Consider the following 19,391-nt stretch of genomic DNA (forward strand, 5'->3'; position numbering starts at 1 on the left):
CGTGCCGGTCTCTGAAATTGGGTCCCCTGAGGGGGCGGTAATGTAGAGATGACTTCACCCGTGTCTCTCCGCTTGGCTGGCCTGATGGAAGAGGCCAAGAACTCCATCAGTCACAGCAGAAGAGAGTGCCACCGCTGTAATGCTATATATACACTGAAGATGCATGAAAACGCATTTAAACTGGCAGGTAAAGAAAGTCTACATCCTTTGCAAAAATGCTACACAACTGTACTGTCATGCAAATATGTGAATGACGAAAGTCATTTGCGAAAATGCAAATTATTTAAAAAAAAAAAGGGAAAACAGAGGACCCTTCTAGACCTTTATGACTGTTTGTGTATGTTATATAGTAAAAAAAAGCAGGTATTTTAACCTTTTGGAAGTAAGGTTAGCTCATATCAAATGAATCAAATTTCTAAGAGCTTTATGGTTTAATTTTTAAATGTTTAATTTGTCAGTGACACAATTATCAACATAATCCAAACAAACCCATGTGCTTTATGACTGTTTGTGTATGTTATATAGTAAAAAAAAAGCAGGTATTTTAACCTTTTGGAAGTAAGGTTAGCTCATATCAAATGAATCAAATTTCTAAGAGCTTTATGGTCTAATTTTTAAATGTTTAATTTGTCAGTGACACAATTATCAACATAATCCAAACAAAACCATGTGCAAACACATAAACAGACCCACTGCTCTTTTCAGACAGCCTTGTCCAAGTCTTTGCTGCTCACATGATGTTTGCAGAGCTATGACCTCACTCTCTTTGGCTTGGGTCTACTGTTTTGTGCTTGGTGCCATTTTTTGCACGTTGTTCTGTTTTTCATTCCCTGCCCTCTTCCTCTTAAGGCCAGCTGTGGAAACAGCACTCCTGCACCCTCACAAACAAGCTCTGTTCACCTCTTCTCCTTTATCAGTCTGAGCAGGAGACCTCAGTCTACCTTCAGTCCCATCATGGTACATTTACACAGGAATCCTGCCAATGCACTTACGCTTTTACTCACTGCCTTTACGGCACAGTGGCCATAAAAAGCAGTCATTAACTCTCCCAAAGACTTCTTTTGTTTTCTGTCATCATTCTGGCTTGCCTAGCATTCTGGTGAGCTTGACTTACTTAAGTTAGGTCAAATGATGCTCTGAGAGACTGTTTTGTCAAGATAAGAGGAGAAGACAAAGAGACGAAAAGCTTAGAGTGATGGTTATGCTCATCGCCAACATAATTTTGGTGCAGTTTGGACATTCAAGTCTAAGCATGTTCTTGGAGCAACATCCTTTGCCCTCAAATAAACATAGACTTACCCGATCACTAAAACCCAGAAGGAAATCATTGTTTGGTGAGAATCTTTTTCAAGGCCCTAGCCCTAACTCTAAAACAAGAATCTGATTGGTTGATAGGAAGGTTGCTTTAGACATAGCCATTACTTTCCTTGTTGATGCCAGAAAAACTTGATTTTTTGGCCCTATCTCAAATGTTGCATTTCGTCCCATTTGTCATAGGTTTCAGTGCACTCTTCGCAGCCATTATAAGAAGTTGTGACCTTTTGCTGAGACTATACTAATCCAACAGTCTATATTTAATTACGTTACAAAAATGTGGACTTAAAAGTGTACTGCAATGGTTTAAGGTGGCATTCGGGACAGGGCCTTTGTTTGGGATGGGTTAGGACTTGGATTAAAGCTTCCTCTTTGATTTTAGGCCTAGATTATTGCTAGGGTAAAGTTTGGCTTATATTTGATTGATAGGGATGTTGTTCCAGCTTCAACAAGTATACTGATTCAGAAACATGCCGTACTTGAGTAAAACGCATTACTATTACAGACAGATGCGAGACCAAGTTGCTGTAAAATCCTAACCAAATTCACTCTTTTAAAAAGGGAATGCACTTTGTAGTGAATCAGAGATTGGTCTGAATACAGCTTGGGAAGATGCTTTGGTGCAGTAATGTGTGAAGATCTTTGACAGTAGCATCCGAGCTCAAGATGGAAAGCATCAGTCTTGTTCAGATCTGTCTGTTCTGCTCTTTCCTTCCTCTTTGAGCAAGGTAATTTCTCCCTGCTCTTATGACCTGCTGAATGATACCTCCACCTAGACACACACCCGAAAGCACAGATGTTCTCTGTACTTTAAATCCCACCTAGGTAAAGCCAAGCGTGACCATACCTTTGAAAAATTGATGCAAGCGTTATCCAGCCAAAGATTTTGGGGTTTAAGAAGTTGTTTCATCCTCAGTGGTGCCGTGAGAATCAAAGGTGTGTTATCGGATTTCAACAGTCTGTCACAGAATCACAGTCACCGATGCACAACCATAGTCACAGCGGAGTTAACATTATACTGTACTACAAGCTCTCCTCAAGACATCCTTTTAGCTGCAGCTTTGAAAAACAGCAGGCTTCTTCTTCCTGCACGTAAAGTCTTAGCACCTTCGGAGATCTTGTTTATGGCATTTTTTAGTCAGGCACTGCACTTGTTCCCTAACACAGATGGACCTTGTAAAGCTGGAGTGGGAGGTATTAGAATAAGATGCAGATGGAACTGCAGTAGTCGCCTCAAGGCCAGTGCTGCTTATGAAAAAAATGTCTTTAAGCATTCTAGCCACATTCTCATTTCTGTTTTTAAAGACTACTCGGCACAGGCTGCGCACAGCTTCATACCATTCTACAAGCTCAGTGGATCCTGAGTGCCAACTTGGCCCTGCTAATCATCTGCAGGACATTATGGCATTGACTGCAGAGGCCATTTTGCATTCAGAGACAGACTTTTTCCCAGAGAGGTCTGTGTAGAACAGTATTTGCTAATCCATTTCTTTGGGAACTTGCAGGGGTCTGAAACTGCGAAATGGAGTTAGCTGTAAACAGATCAAGAAAAAACAGCAGGGACCGATTTTAAAATGGAGTTTGGACCCTGAAGCCAAGAAGAAAGGTGTAAAGCATTCTCATCAAGTATAGAATCCCAATTTCTCAGACTAGACAACACTCCACATGCCCCAGGTCTTAAACCACCTCCTCGCTCCTCCCGGTTTCCGCCTGCTTCATTTTACGACCCCAGAAGAGACAGCGGACAGACTGTTTTTAATGCATCCCCTCCCCACCTTTTGGCCTATACCACTGGACTGTTGTTAGGGATTGTGAACCTCCATGAAGTCTCTAAGGGCCCTTCGCACACACACAGACACACACACACACACACACACACACACAGACACAGACACACACACACACTTTCAACCATAATAGTGGTGAAAATAGCCTGCGAATCCAAAGGGGAAATTAAAACAAAAAGGATGAATCTAATTCTCAGAGACCTTCGCTTCACTGCCTTGCGATGTTAACAGACAACCCTGTCCGCAGGGATAGTAATGGCTACACAATCCAGAATGGTCAGAAAGGTAGCCCTTATTTGCACGCCTGGGGTTAAAGCAATCAACTACAAGCTAACAATTTATCATAGATTCGGGGATTTATAGTGTCTGTTACTACCCAGAACACCCTGTAACCTGCACCCCCCGTAAGCATTCACAGAAACAAAATATGACCAAGATGACGCCAGTCTCTGGCGTGATCTACAATAGAGCAGAACACTTTATCTATGACCATAGGGAAAGATTAGGTTCGATGTGCCCTTTTCAAAACAATCACTCTTTTCTCATCTCTTCCTTTGAGATGGATGAGATGATATTCAAGTCATCATTGTCCTCAAGAAAGTGTAAACAAGTAAAGCTGTAAACTGTTGAGGGACTCTGACCAAAACATCATGTGCAAAAAAAACGCCAACGAACTTTGACTTAGACGCCCATGTCGAAGATGGTTAACATTTTCATAAAGGAAGCTAGAATTTTTTTCTATTTTAACAACTCAAGCCTTCAGGGGAGAAGGTAGCAGCTCGCTCACCATAACTGTCTACCATTCTCCATAGTATGTGACAAGCGTTAACCAAGCCTACTGTAATGAGCTCCTGCAGCCGCTAGCTGCGTTTGGAACGATAATAACCTCACTGCTGTCACTCAAAATGTTGGTGAGACAGACAAAAAAAAAGGAGCTGGGGTTGGGACCAGAGTCCGTTACAACAGTACAGAGAATGAAAACACTCCCTAATGGAGTTATTAGCTTACATGCGACTGTTGCAGCATGTAGAGGGAGGGACCATGACTTGAGGCTATGGCTACGAAGTTAGCCCTGAGTTATATGATAACTGAGTAACGGCTTAGTGGTGCTTTTGTTTATTTTTTACAATATATTTTGAAATGACTGGTTGAAACAGGTTCTATGAGCAGCCAACTGTTGAGAAGGACATTCTGTTTGTCTCAAAAGAATACAGTACGGTTTATGCAAATAAAAATGATAAATGAGACTTGCGTGTGAAAGTACTTTTACACAATGCATTTGTGCTGTTGGCCTCAAATAGACTTTGTCTCCTGAGCTGTTTCTCAAATTCTTGTCAACATCAGAATTAATAGAAAATAATTTAAAAACAGGTGCAAATAATATCTCATATTCCCCAGATGTGTCTATCCAAACATCCCCTCTTCATCCTTCATCCCTAAACCCAAGTGATTAGAGTAGCACCATTTAATAATGGGTGGTACAGAGCACATGTGGTGTAGGGCTGGCGAAGGGTGTGGACATGTCAAGCGGTTCAATACTGTTCAATTATCTGAGAATAAATTACTCCAACCCAGCCCTAGTGGCCACAATCGCAGAGAGGTCTTAAGCATCATGCTTAATCTTTGAGACATATTTTTAGATGCTATTCAATTTTGAATGGGTGCGGTGCAAGAGACCATGCCGCACACTTTCATAAATGGCAATTATGATTAACATTGATGGATTTAGCGTGTCCGCTTTCATTAGCACTACTAATTAGGCTGTTCAGAGAGACACGGATTCCCAACAATCACATTAATGAATTCCAGTATTTTGAGAGAATTATTGCGTACTGCACTACTAGCAGTTTCACTACAGTCTTTAATAGGCAAATAACCAGATGAAAGAGGTAGCAGTAAAGGCTGAGAAAGAATACTATAAGATACAAGAATGCTCTGGCAATTTCCACTCTAAGTTTGAAACGTGCAATCACATTTGAAACACCGTTAGCAAGCTTTCCATTTTTTGTTTACACCTCTGAGACAAGCACTTGTTCTTCCTCTTAACCAAATCCAAACTTGTTGAACATTCATTTTTGCCAGGAAAAAGCAGAGAGGGCCACAAGACAAAGAGGCCACTGTGCTATACCACTACATTATTAATTCTCCTCTACATTAGTGCATGTCAGCAAACAATTCTGTTTCCACTCGTTCCATCATCTGTCATTATCCATTAAAGCAATTTTGCTGGAAAACAAAAAGCTTTATGGTTTAGAATTCGAAGAAACATAGAAGGCATATTAGACCATAAAATGCCCTCATTTAGAATCTAACATCCTGTTCTCATTGGAGGAAGGAGCAAGAGCAATTAATTAGAGTTTTGCCCAGGGGGCAAAATGGCTAATATGCATTTACTGATTAAGAGAAACACATACACTAAGCGAGCCACAGCACAGAGCTCGGTTAGGCTACATCAGAGTGCCACACTTCTTTGCTAATGTACAATTCCCAAATGATCCAATATAAACACAGCTGAAGGAGCTTGAGGAAGTTCTGTCTTCAACCAGCAGGGCAGGATGGATATCTGTGTATCACCCACTGACAGGATATGATGAGGAACTGCACTAAATTGGCTTAAATTTACCTCAGGGATTTAACCTCAGTGTAGCAATGACGTGGTGGAGGAAGCTGCTGCAAACCTGCTGCAATTTAGGAAGAATAAGTTATTAACTTGGCTAGAGCTAAACAATGTTGAAATTTAACTGCAGAATTTTACAAAATGTGCAAAATGTATAACCACACAGCTAGATGAATGCTAAGACAGTTCTTAAACTGTGCGTTAGGTCGCCACTTGATGTCATGTGTTGATGTCCGATGTTTTGAGAACCAGTGCTGCATATTACGTTTACATGGGATTCAGCTAAAATACAATTTAAATAATATATAGTCACTGTTGTTGATAAAAAAGTGAACAAAAATCCATTTTTGTACAAGAACAGGACAATGGAAAAAGAAATTGCACTGTATGGTGTACAAGGGACACAGGTCTTCATTCGGTCTCTGTCAGGAGCCCATTTCACTGGCCATTACTAAGAAAATAGCCACCATTTGTCCCACCTTGACATCTGATAGGGGGTATTATTACTGAGCCAGAGTGGCCCTAGCCCTCTGGAGATGGGGTCCATGGTTAAGAAGATGAAAAGTCAAGCTATAGTAAAGGACGTGGATTAAGTTTGAGGGGAGGGAGGTAGCTGGCGGGGGTCAGTGGCAGATGTGCATTACCCTCTATTAAAAATACCCCCCCCCTCCCAATTTCACCCAGCCAACTGGTGTCTCCCACCTTTGGGCTGCCGCTGATTCTGAATTCAGCGGTAGAAGGTGACGTGAGCCTCCTCTAATGAGGACTAAATTCATTCCTATTATGTGCAAAGAGAATCAGGGTCAGCTTTAAGGTGATACCTTTTGCTATGCAAATTACAATACTAATTATTCTGAGATATATAACAAGATCCCGCAGGCTGGAATGTCTGACCCATGTCACTAGTCCAACAGCAAAAAAGGTAAAGAACAGACAATTATTATAGATGTATATCTAAGTGCATTATTAAATAAAATAACCTACAAATCCAATTTGGCATAGCCATAAACTGATGACAAGGATATGACCTAGTGACTTTCAGAGATGGGTTAAAATCAGGCACAAATGAAGACTGTTCTCATACAGTATGAAACAATGAGCTTGTGTAAAGAAAACAACCATTACTATACTATCTGGCCCAAATATATACTGCAATATAATATGTGCTCTCTAGTTAGTAATTAACAGAATCCTTAGGGAGGTCAACTAGAGGTAAACCAGTGGGTGGCGTTCATGAAAGAGGTAGACAGAAAGAGAAAGATTGAGAGAGAATGTGCTACAGGCTCATGGATGAGAGCACGAGGTCCCCCAAGTCTACGTATTGGGTCACTTGGAGTTCCCCCCTAATGTCTCATGTCCAGTTCTTTCTTTCTACCAGAGGAAAACTGTGCTTATAACTGCACTGGGAGTAATTCAATTAACTTGCTTTCCTTGTGAGTCTTGCCCCCTTTCCTCTCCTTCACCCCCCTCGCCTTCCTCCTCATCCAGGCTTGTACAATGATGATGGCAGATGGGGGCAGGGAATGGATACAAAGTGCAGCCTTTGACCAAGTCAGCATCATTTCTCATGGGAACAGTGTCATGGTCAACAGTGACGCAAAGAATTGGGACACACACACATGGGTCACTTGGAGTTCCCCCCTAATGTCTCATGTCCAGTTCTTTCTTTCTACCAGAGGAAAACTGTGCTTATAACTGCACTGGGAGTAATTCAATTAACTTGCTTTCCTTGTGAGTCTTGCCCCCTTTCCTCTCCTTCACCCCCCTCGCCTTCCTCCTCATCCAGGCTTGTACAATGATGATGGCAGATGGGGGCAGGGAATGGATACAAAGTGCAGCCTTTGACCAAGTCAGCATCATTTCTCATGGGAACAGTGTCATGGTCAACAGTGACGCAAAGAATTGGGACACACACACACACCCTTCAGATGCTCATTTTTTATTACATAAGAGGAAGACGGAGAACAAAAGAGAAATCTTTACTTTGTCAATTCTCTGACATTTGTTTCAACATCTTGCCATTTGACTAGTTTCCTTTCTCTTTCTGTGTCCTTATTCATTATTACGTGCATTCTCACTTTATCTCCTTCCTTTCCGTTCTCTTCAAAAGGGAAAGCAAGTTCCTGGAATTACACACTTTAGAGGGCACACACCGAGACAGCCAGGTGGTGTGTTGTTTTCATTCCATTGCAATTCCGGTGCTTTCTGCTGTAGCCTGGGCAATGTGCTTGTGTCAAAGTGTGTGCTCGCATATGTGTGGTGTCTTGTCGTGCGGCAGTTTGATTAAAGTACTGATGCCAAAGATGATGCCAAAGTTTGGAGGGCAAAATGACCTCTCCATTCACAAACCCACACTGCCACTGCCAACTTGGAGACCTCATGAAAGATAATTAGCTCAATATGCATGCTATGACCAGCAGACCTGCTGGAAACTGGAGGAGAGGATAGGAAAGGAGGGACTGACAGACTTAAGCTGGCATTGAGGCTGAAGACCACAAACATCCCACCAAGGGGTTGATTTAAAAACAGGTCAGTTTGCAGCTTTTGGGACATGTGCTATTTAATTGCGAATTATAGTGTGAGAAAAATACCACATTCGCACACAAACAAACCCCCTAAAACGAACACCAATCTGCTGAAAGACAAGACCAAGAGAAAAGCAAACAAAAAGGGGCGGGCGAGCGGGTTGTGAACTGCCTCAGCTCAATCAGAGAGCCTTTGCCCCATTCATCACTGTCTCTTTCCAGCCATCAAATGCACTACCAACACTGCCGCAGAGAAAACGAAGACGGACGGCCCTCGGCTGCACTCAAAATGGAGCAAACAAATAAGAATGAGATGAAAGTTAAGTTCTTAAAACATGATCTCACAGCCTAAATTTCCAACAAAAAAAACACAACATTTTCAAAAATACAACCTGAAAAACTCAATTTGCCATCTTAACGTGGGGCCCAAGTGGAGCTGAACCTTGTCAAACCTAAATCCCCATCCAACTGGTCCCTTAAGCTCAGAGCGGTGTGGGCTGAACCATAGTTGGGCAGGAGCCCCATCAATCAAAAATAAAGGGCCATTTGCGGCTCTGGCAGCAAACTAAACAAGGCCAGCATGTGCAGACATGGTGAATTAGCTCTACAACAGAATCGCATCAATTAAAGCTTAGGCCCTTCTGATGTTCTCTAGGGGAGCTTAAAAAAAACAGGTTGTCTCGAATCAGATCTTTAACCAATCTTGCTGAGAACCTCAACTCTTGGTTCCTAAGCAGTAGTAATTTCCCCTCATTTACTCTCTCCCTGTGTTTCTCGTAAGTTCTCAGATTCCATATTTGGGCCTCTGCATGGAAACATCTTGGCCTGTTGCTAATGAGCTTCATCTAAACAAAATTTATGTTCCACTGCATCTTTACATGTGTAATGCAGCAGTTCAGACATGAAGAACTTTTACTTTTTGTAGAGGACTCCTTTTTCCTGTGCTGTCGTATTTCATATTGCTATTGCTAAGATAAGTCATCAATATTTGTGGCCTTTAAAGACATTTTCATTTTTAGGTGCACACATATGGCCTCAGAGCTAAGTGACATGACCTAAATTCCAAGGGGTGTTCGACAACAGATTTCCTTACCTACTTTTTTTTTTTTTTATCATTTCACAAAGTAATATCTTCAAATCTTAATCCAGTGGTGAGATTAACAAATTGTTCTTTAATCATGCAACTTGTAATCATATAAAGATCTACTTAAGAACATCTGAGCTGGAAGAAAATGGAAATGCGCAACAAGATTTTCTCAGCTGTGACGGCTCACCGCAGAAAACAGAAATTTCAATATTGGGAAACCTGTTCGGTGTGGAAAGCTGGGGAGATCTTTGCCCAAAAAGATCTTCATCATTCTTTTGTCAGAAATTAGTTTGAATGATCTTGAGATTTGCTAATGTCTTCTGTGCTTTACTGCAACACGGGAGGAGGTTTGCAACTACTTTATTCCTAATTGATTTGGCTTACTCCTTCTTCTAAGCTGCATTTGTCCACCTGTAGCTCACACATCCTGTAGTGTTTTTATTTGAATATTTCACTTTTTTTCATCCTGTCCGTCCTTCTGCCTCCTTCATCTCCTCACTTTCTAACACTCTCTTCCTTTTCTTCCCTACTTCATCACTCTCTCCTCCCCTCATTGATAAGCTCACACTGAGTGGCGAAGTGCCTAGGCTTTCTGAGAGAGAGACGGAGAGCAAGAGAACGAGGAGGACATGAATCAAGCCAGTGACAGAACAGCAGGGAGGACAGCAGATGTCACTGAGAGAGAGAGCTTTTCAATCAGCCTGTCCTTCCAACACACGGGCCAAGGTGAAGCGCTTTAGCGGCGGAAAACCCCTTGCCCTGACACACGTATGCAGAAAGATACACATTGCTTTAATCTTTCTCATTAACCGGACCACTTTACAACCTCAAGTTTCTTAGTGACATGCGAGAGGGCTAGAGGGCCAAGGAGAAAATGAGGTGATGAAATGCATGCCAAATACATGACTGCTGAAAATATAGAACAACAACAATCATTTCAGATCTATAAAATGAATGTGGATAACATAGCTCAGATAACTCGCTACTGGATGAATCTGATTAGAAAAGTTCACATTGAAAATCTGATTGTATCTCAAATCTGAGCATACTCTGAAACATTGTTGAGATCTCCTCTAGAAGGCCTTTTTCAATAAGATTGCCTAATATTTTACAAAAAAACATGTAATTGGTCTACCAGACAAATAGCCACACCCCAAACTCATGCCATTGGTTAAACTGTTGTTAATCTTGTCAGGATTCTCAAACAAAGAGCAATGTTTTGAAAGCACCACAGAGCCTTCAGGAGAGAAATTACATACATCATCTTTTTACAGCTCGGTTTTTGAAATAAGTGTAGCCTATGTGGGCACTATTGTGTATGTTTTTCAATGTTTATGTCTCATTCTCCATCTGGACTGGCTTTAGTAACACCACCTCGCTCTTGCTCCATATGACAGCTGCTGCCTCCTTTCCCTGTACCCAGAATACAGCGTAGCGCCAGAACAAATGTGATTTAGAAGCAGTCTAGGGACAAGAAACAACCTCCCAACACAGCAAACTGCCTTACAGTCTGCTTTCTGTCTGTTCGGCGACACAAAGCACATCAACCGTTAAGAGAAAAAAATGCCATATTTGTGAAATGAAACAGGAGTGGTACACCTGTTTTAGGAGCACAGAGTCAGGCACGACTCTGCCTCTCATCAACAGCTCACGAATGGCCCAGCGCTGCTTTTGATCCTACGATTGCTTCCCTGACCCTCCCTGAGAATAGATTGCCGTGCTTATGTTTGTTAACAGGGGCCATAAGTATTTAAAACAATCTCTGTCAGCCCAAGCCTCCACCGCTGCCCAGAGGTCAAAGCATTCCCTGCCTTTAAAAACCCTCATCACTGAGGATGAAAGGAGGTCCGTTGCATTCCATACTTCTTTGGTAGTCCCTTCCGTGACAACCGCTGATGAATGTTCATGCCGTACGGCTCTCTCTGTGTTCATTCGTTGTGGAGGAGTGGAGAGGGCCGGTGTTAGGTGTCTGGAAGAAGCAGGGAGAGTTACGGCCATTCCCAGCCTGGCTATGGAACCTCTCAGTGGGGGAGAGGAGACCCACGGGGCCGCTGCTCCACTGGAGCCCACGCAAACAATGGATAAAGACCCTGCCAGAGTGTAAGAGCCATGTTGATATTTAAACACCGGTGAGATCTACTGTTTTACTCTTTCTCTTCTCGCCTCGCTTTCTCAGCCACAACATTATTTCACATCAACAGCAGGGCATCTGAGCAAATGAATGGTACCGGAGCCATTGAAAGTGTATCTATATGAATTAAACCTAAAACGTCTTTATGAAACAACCCATAACTAAATCAAAGGCATCTACTGTTAGAGTCTCCATGACTAATCAGCTTTGTCCTAGTCTCCGAGCAACACAGATACAGGATGTGTGGTTTGTTTGGCCAGCCAAGAGTGTATTTGCTCTCTCTGCAGGACATGTGGCACTTTGTGGGCTGACCCAGCAGGGCGGCGCTGAAGGTTGGTCACTGTAAAGCTGTGCTTTCAGGCTTAGGGTTACTGCAGAGACATCGGGGGCTAGCCAGGGGCCTTCTACTGGCCTCCTTTGGGACCAATCTTGAGCAAGCATTCTCTGAATGCCATCTTGACTATTCACAAGAGCGCACACATGCACAAATCCAAACAGACCGGCCATTATTGTGCATTCTCCGACTAGGTACAAAGAATATTGCTTCAAGCAGTAAAGCTTATCTCTTTAGAGAGCAAAGCTATACTCTGTCCTTTGCCACGTTTCAACAATTCCTCCATCCAACGCATCCCTTCACCACTTTTCAAGACAGGAATGTAACAATCGGGAGGAAATGTTTCCAGTTTTTGTTTGGTCAGCGGATTGGGGCGCATCAATGATTCATAGTGCTGTCAGAGGAATGTGTTATCAGGAGAGGGCGGCCTCTGACACACACACACACACACACACACACACTATGACCTAACTGAAGTCCATCTGCTTTAATGACACTAAATACACCAGTGTAACAATCTACAATGCTGTCCTACAATCAAAAGTAAATAAAAAACCTCTCTCAATCTGTACATTTGTTCCAGTCACAAACAAAACATGCCAGAGATCATCAGGCACGTGCAACACCCAGTGTTGACTCGGATCCGGCAGCTGTGGACATGAAGCATTTCTTGTTTGCTTTGTTGATAACGGACATGTTATGCTGAGCATGTGCAGTCCATTTGTTGCTAATTAGATTGAGAGCGGCGCACTGAAGCATGTGTTGTAGCTTCCCTCGCTCGGCAGTACATCTGATAAAGAAGCCATTTCGGCCATCAAACAGTTTCCATTATGCAAGAGGCCCTTAATGTGTGTCCAGCTGAATCTGGGAGTCAAAAAATAAAAAACACCCCCCAATCTGCAGAAACCAGATCCACCAAACAGATGTCTATCTGGTCTCCGAATTGAATTAGCAATAGAGGTGGTGGTGGTGGGGTGTCAATCTCTGTCGCTCATAACTTTCAGCCCATCAAGACCGAAATTATTAAACAACTTTAAATTTGTTTGAATGGCCGTTCTCCACAGCAATTTAAAATGATAGATTGAAGTGGAGATATTATAGAGTGGCACTGAATGCCAGTGAATGGCATATGTTGCCTAGGAGGGGGAAATACAACCGCAGCACGTTTTAGGGAGGGGAAGAAAGCCCCGAAGCTGAGTTCCGGCAGAAAACGCAGTGCTGAGGGCAAGAGTGTGTCTTCAAGTTAGCACTTAACATAACTTGTACTGCTATTTTATGAACCACATGCAAAGGCATAGTGCAAAACCTCATGATACAAAGAGCATATTTTGGAGTTACGGATGAATTCAAAAAATGACTGCTTAAGAATTTAAAGCAAACACAAAACGACATTCACAATTCGCTTATATTGTTAATTAGATAGTTGGATGGGAGGGGCTGAAAATAAGAGGAAGTGGTGATGTCAGCCAAAAAGAAAAGTTGTTTTAGGGGCGGAGCAAGCTATTATATTTTAATAGATTTTGAAGACATTTGGATTAAAGAGCACTAGTGAATCATGGACAATCAAAAAAAAAACTTAAGCTAGTATTCCAGTTTGTGCAAAAAATTACAAAAAGTCGGAAGCACTCGATAATCCCCAATTGCAATTATTAAGTGTTTTCCGAACATCATAATCCCAAACAGTTCCCAGCACACTTTAAAGAGCTCACGTTAAACTCATTTATATCCTCTGACTGCCTCGGGAGCTAAACTTGCAATTCTTCAGCTTGGCTTGTTCGAACACAGGCAAACCATTGCTGGATAATTTCATTAGGGGGGCTCATTATGTCCTCACCATGTGTCTCTCCACACTCCATTCACTCTAAGTATCCCCTGGTTGGAGATTTGTGTGTGTGTTTGTGTGTGTGTGTGTGTATCTGTGACCGGAGAGGGGTCTGGTCGTTTCTGGGCAGCGAAACCTGAACTCTCAGAAGAGACGGACCCCCTATGAGCAGACAGCACGGGGTCATCTGGGGCTGTAAATCTCTGTAGGTTTACAGAGCCATAAAAAGGTAAAGATCCTGATAAACGGTGCCATTAATACGAGGCATTCAGTGAACACAAAGAACTCCAGGCGGAAGACTATCTGGGTGGAGGGGATACAGTAACAGAGTCAGCCACACTCTGACAGTACAATGACGTCCCTCAGACCCGCCAGCACAAACAAAGGAAACAGACGTAACGAGAAGGAGAAAGAGAGAAGCGAGAGAGGACTGGACTCAGTGGAAACAGGCTGCAGCAACCAAACCACGTGTCAACTGTTGAATCATGATGTAAAAATAAAAAACTAGCTGTCAATACCTTATTGTTTCACATTTTTGGCATGACAGAGCTGCCAACACATTGTGTAAAAGGAAACTCCAACACATACAAGTGTTGACTTAAATTGTGTTATTTTTAACACATTTACAGACACATCAAAAATATTTTCGGAAATTTTAACTGAAATCAGCACTAAAAGAAACCAAGCACTCATGTGGCCCTCGGCTCCACAGCAGCTGAACGTCTTGCACACACTCAAGCAGCGCCAGCAGGTGGCGCACCTCCACACCAAATAGTGAACACTGAACACTTACTTGCACTCTCTGTCTTCCAGGTCAAAGTGTGGGTTGAAGTTGATCAAAATCCTCTGGTTCGGTCCTGGAGCTGTAATCACCCATGTGCATTTCTGAGACGGGTAGTAAGACACCGGATAACCGGGTGAAGTGAGGTAATTTGCGCTAGTGATTCTGATATTGTCCCCGCATTTGTCTGAAAGAAAAGAAAATACAAATCAGCCATGCTGAAAATCTGGCCACCAACATAGCTGAACCAGGTTTATCAGGTTCATCAACCATTCGCACCATCTGAGTTTCACCAACCAACAACCCACAACTACTGTATAGATAGTGAAAATAAAAACAGTTTCCATGGTGCAAACACATTCCACGTTCAATGTGACATTGTCTTAATGGTTTATTTTTGAACACCTAATACAGTACCACTACTGTATAGTTTGACATAAGAATGACTATGCCATTTCTCTCCAAACATTCACTAAAACTGAGAAAAGCTCCTCTAGTCATTTCTGACCTATTTCTAAGCACTAAATAAAGGCTTGATATTTTCGCCTACATTTAATGTCATTATGTGGGAGGGAAGCATGACCTTTGTCTCTCCCATATTTTATTTATTTGCTCTTTCAACCACCCTACAGCTGATCAACACTGAATTTCATCATATCCATAAACAACAAACAAACTTTTGGAGCACCACATGGCTCACGGTCTAACAGAGATGTTTACATGTAAACACTCAAACATGAACACATTTAGACAGAAAATATGACAGCTCCAATGTAAAACTGCCAGCATTAAATATATGTAATAATAAAAAAAACAACTCAAGATATTTGAGTGTCAAGAGTTTTCTCAGGCAAACAGAATACATTTGATGTTTTAAATGAGGTCTAGTAAAGTTGAATGCATTCAGAAACAATCATAGAAATAAATTACCTTTTTGAGACTTTATCATTAGAGGCTTTTGGGGTTTAATTTTTTTTTATATATTGTTATATTATTTTGTTTTAATATTGCTGAGAGTGAATCATGACCCTATAATCACTATTAAACGCTCAGAATTTGTTATATTTAATCATTATGTCAATTCATGAATGTAGCAGACAATATATGCACGATTATCTACACATTAAGTGACTTAAATGGCAAAAACCACATGCAAGTGACCCCATGAAATTTCAGCTTGAATCCCTCTAGACTTCATTCCGGACAGACATGATACACAGTGTGTGACTTTAGTAAAACACGCGGACGACTGGAAAATACATGACTAATTACAATAAAATATCCAAAATGGCCCAATCAATAATACTTTTCCCAAAGTTTATAACTATTATTAGCTATACCTAAATTTAACTAAACGTATTCACGACTAATGGGGCAAAATTATTATTTATAATTGCAGTTCGTAATATCAGACCAGTTATATTACAGGTAGGCATCAGATTCTCTGGAATAATGTTATAATATAGTTTCCCAAATTTGGCCGAGATTAGAGTCAGTAACACAAAACTTTTAAGTTATACGAAGAACAGAAAACTTTAGGTAGCACTTAAAAAAAAGTTATTAATAAACGTCATATAATGATATAACTTAACAATCAACTAATTCGTAGTTAAGTTATATTCAAATATGAATAGGTATATATGAAAACGTGTTTCATTACATTTTGTAATATTTGAAAGCACATTAACGTCACTTTCATCTTTTAAGAAATATAACGTAATAAGCCTACATTTTTTTTCATGGTAATAAATAATGTAAATTAATAATATAATGTAAAATAATAATAAGATATTTTATAAATATTCACCTTTTTGCAAACATTAATATTAATAATTGAAATTATTATAAAATATAGCTTATCATGTGAACACATTTGTCCACAATCTGAGCTTTTATTGTACAGCGGAAAATAACAACTGAATATTAGAGCGGATAAAATGATTTGGCTGGCTATCCAGTGTCAGACGCAGGCGGCAGGTGAGAGCAGGTGACCAGTCTTAAGTCGCAACCCCTCAATTTTAGGCTTTCCCCATCTAATCCCAAGAAAAGGTCATTAAACACCAAGCTTCAGTTGACACTCACCATTTTTGAAAGCACTGACGATGAGAAAGATTCCCGGTAAGAGGATCAACACTAATCCACAATGCATCCTCGATTCCTTGAGTTCCGCGTGTGAAAATAACCAAAATTTGAAAAATTAAGAAAAAAGAAAATCCTTAAATGGTCGTATAGGGGTAATTCCTCTCGTTTGGACGGAAGGAGACCAAAAGAAGGCGTAAAAGGGCCTGAGCGCTGTAGAAATGCGGGGTTTTGTGCGTCTTCAGGTCGCTTGCATCCTGCCATTCAGCTCTGGTATCCTCTGCGCTCTCCCAGCCGCGCTCCTCTCTCCTTTGCCATTTCCTTCACCCTGTTAAAGAATGACAGAAGAAACGTTGCAGCTCCGCGAAATAGACGAGCAAACGGGCGTAATCCTGTGCGTAAAGTGAGAGAGAGAGATCGCGTGTAGCTAGACTTTGGCTAAAAGTGGCTTGGATACGCGAATCAGCCTCCGCGTAGTAACCCGGCGTTCTGCTTAGTCTCAAAATCTGAGTGAGAAACACAAACATCTGGCGATTGGCTTTGCCATAACAGCGTCTTAAACAAGGGATACACCCCCTAAATTACGCTTCTCTTCTTCCTAGAGTTTGTTGCTCTGCCGTGTGCCAGACGCGCAGGGGATTCTCATTGGTTTGATTACGCATATGCAAAGCCCGACCTATATGGAGCCCAACCTCTCGTATAAAAGAGCCCAGAGACCTCTGCGAGACACTGTCCAGCCCTCGCGCGCCGTGGAAGTGTGACACGGCTGCTGTCTTTTATATCAGGCGACAATTGAACTTGCTGACCAAAATAACTTGATTCAGTACAATAACACCAGCCACTTTTAGCTCTCAAAATGAGAAAAGCACAAAAGTCGCTGTATGGATTTTATATAGGCTACTGATTTACACGGAAACAAATAAAGCGTAACACTGCCATTTATTTTATCGACATAGTTTCTTATTTGAATCGTATCTATCTAATCTATATTATTTTAGTATGTATTTTCTCCATATTTCATGTCTTTGCGTATTTGTACACATGCAAACACAAAATTAAAGACACACATTATAGTCACCACCAGCATGAGTATATGTATTATTATAGTTATTATAATTGAATCCAGAACTTCGTTCAATATTGCACAGTTCTGATCAATAGGAGGATGGATTATACAAATATATGTGCATATAGTGGCAACCTGCTTTTTTTCCTTTAAGGGTTTATCACACTGAAATCTGTTGCAACCAAGTCTCGTTACACTGCATGGTGCCTTAAAACGCGCGTTTCATCCATAAACACAAACAGGACCGTTGAGCGAGGGGACTTGCGCGTTACGCAGCAGTATGGATAAGTTGTATGGTCGCATCGATTTCGTGCACAACGGTGTCCTCATTCTAAACGGAATATGTGTGCAACTTCAACCGAATTCTTTTCTGCTTAGACAAACAGTCAGCACTTGCCTACAAGCTGTCAAATGATCCGTTAACGCCCCGTGCAGTACGATCCGGTGACCGCGATCCGTGTTCTGCCGCGATACAGTCTCCTCAAATCCATAAACATCAGCTCCGGAGCCGATCGCCTCTCGAGTCAGTCCTTTCCAACTCCGCTCGTATCCTTCATTTGGCTCTGTGCAGCAACCAGCCAGCGCCGAACTCAGCGCGAGGAATCACAGAGCTGTCGTAGCCTATAGAGTCGCAGGTCGGAGAGAAGGCAGAAAGCGCCCTTCATTTCCGAGGAATCTCAGAGAAGTCCTGCGCTCCGCTGCGCGCCACGGGCTCCGCGAGAACCCGAGTCCATCTAGAATGCCTCTCGTTCCGTGAGGCTGCCCCGGCAAGCCGCCTACACCATCCACACTATCCACTACACAGAAACTGAGCACACTCAACGAACCTTTCTTGCAAAACAATCAGAATTTAAACACCTCTTAATCGCACTCGTTTGCAGATCATATCACAACTTATTCTCAACAAAGCTTGGAGTTCATACTAAAATGTATTTTGTTTCGGATGATATTGCATGCCTATCTGAACCATTAGCACAAGTGGACCATCAGTTAAAGTGGGACAAAGAGGTTTTATGACCCTGATCAGGAGATTATCAAATGTAACAGTCATTAATAATTGTCACAAGGTTCTTTGTGATTCTGAGCGAGCACATGATGGAAGATCCAGCTTACACATTATTTTATGCTGCTTTTCAAATGATTATTGGATGACAAAAGGTCTATTCCAGGGGTGCCCAAACTCGGTCCTGGAGGGCCGGTGTCCTGCAGAGTTTAGCTCCAACTTGCCTCAACACACCTTCTGGCAAGTTTCTAGTATGCCTATAAGAGCTTGATTAGCTGGTTCAGGTGTGTTTAATTGGGGTTGGAGCTAAACTCTGCAGGACCGAGTTTGGGCACCCCTGGTCTATACTGTTGAAAACTCCATTAAGGTTTGTGAGGGTTTGTGTCACCTCACTTTGTAAAGTGGGACACCTGTAAAGGCTTATGATCATGAATCATAAAACACACAACATGTGGATATGTCCTGCCTACTTGGAAACAGACGTACACATGTGGCACTGAATAGTTAAGTTACACTGTTGATTGTAGTTGGTTTTCCATGTTTTCTATCTAGACGTTGCAGGTCGTTTTATCATCATAAACTGGCCTATCAAATGGACTTTGTGGGAACGTTGAAGGAGCTGGTTAGAGAAGGCAGATCTTGGATCAGTAACAAACCTCTAAACATTCCAGTTTAAGTTAATATGGCATGGTTTTCCTTCAGTGTTTTGTCTTGTAAATTCTTTATTTTACAGTCAGTCGTTACAGTAGCTACAATTTAAGGATTATGGTAGACATGTAGGATAGTGATTTTACCCCATATAGCCTATTTACAATTGTTTAGACTGATAGTGCTCCAACAATCCG

At 41.7% G+C, this 19,391-nt stretch overlaps 1 protein-coding gene across 1 annotated transcript in view; it reads right to left on the reverse strand.

Annotated features, from left to right (window-relative positions):
- LOC107734315 (neuropilin-1a-like) overlaps window positions 1–17,106 on the reverse strand; it is a 61,586-nt gene extending 44,480 nt beyond the window's left edge. The window contains exons 1-2 of the mRNA XM_016546248.1: window positions 16,481–17,106; window positions 14,411–14,585 (exon numbers count right to left, since the gene is read on the reverse strand). Coding sequence (XP_016401734.1) covers window positions 14,411–14,585; window positions 16,481–16,547 — 242 coding nt within the window. The 5' untranslated portion in view covers window positions 16,548–17,106. The remainder of the gene's footprint in view (window positions 1–14,410; window positions 14,586–16,480) is intronic.
- Window positions 17,107–19,391: the final 2,285 nt, after the last annotated feature.

The sequence above is a fragment of the Sinocyclocheilus rhinocerous genome, unplaced genomic scaffold, assembly GCF_001515625.1.
Source record: "Sinocyclocheilus rhinocerous isolate Xijiao unplaced genomic scaffold, SAMN03320098_v1.1 scaffold1812, whole genome shotgun sequence".
NCBI lineage: Eukaryota > Metazoa > Chordata > Actinopteri > Cypriniformes > Cyprinidae > Sinocyclocheilus > Sinocyclocheilus rhinocerous.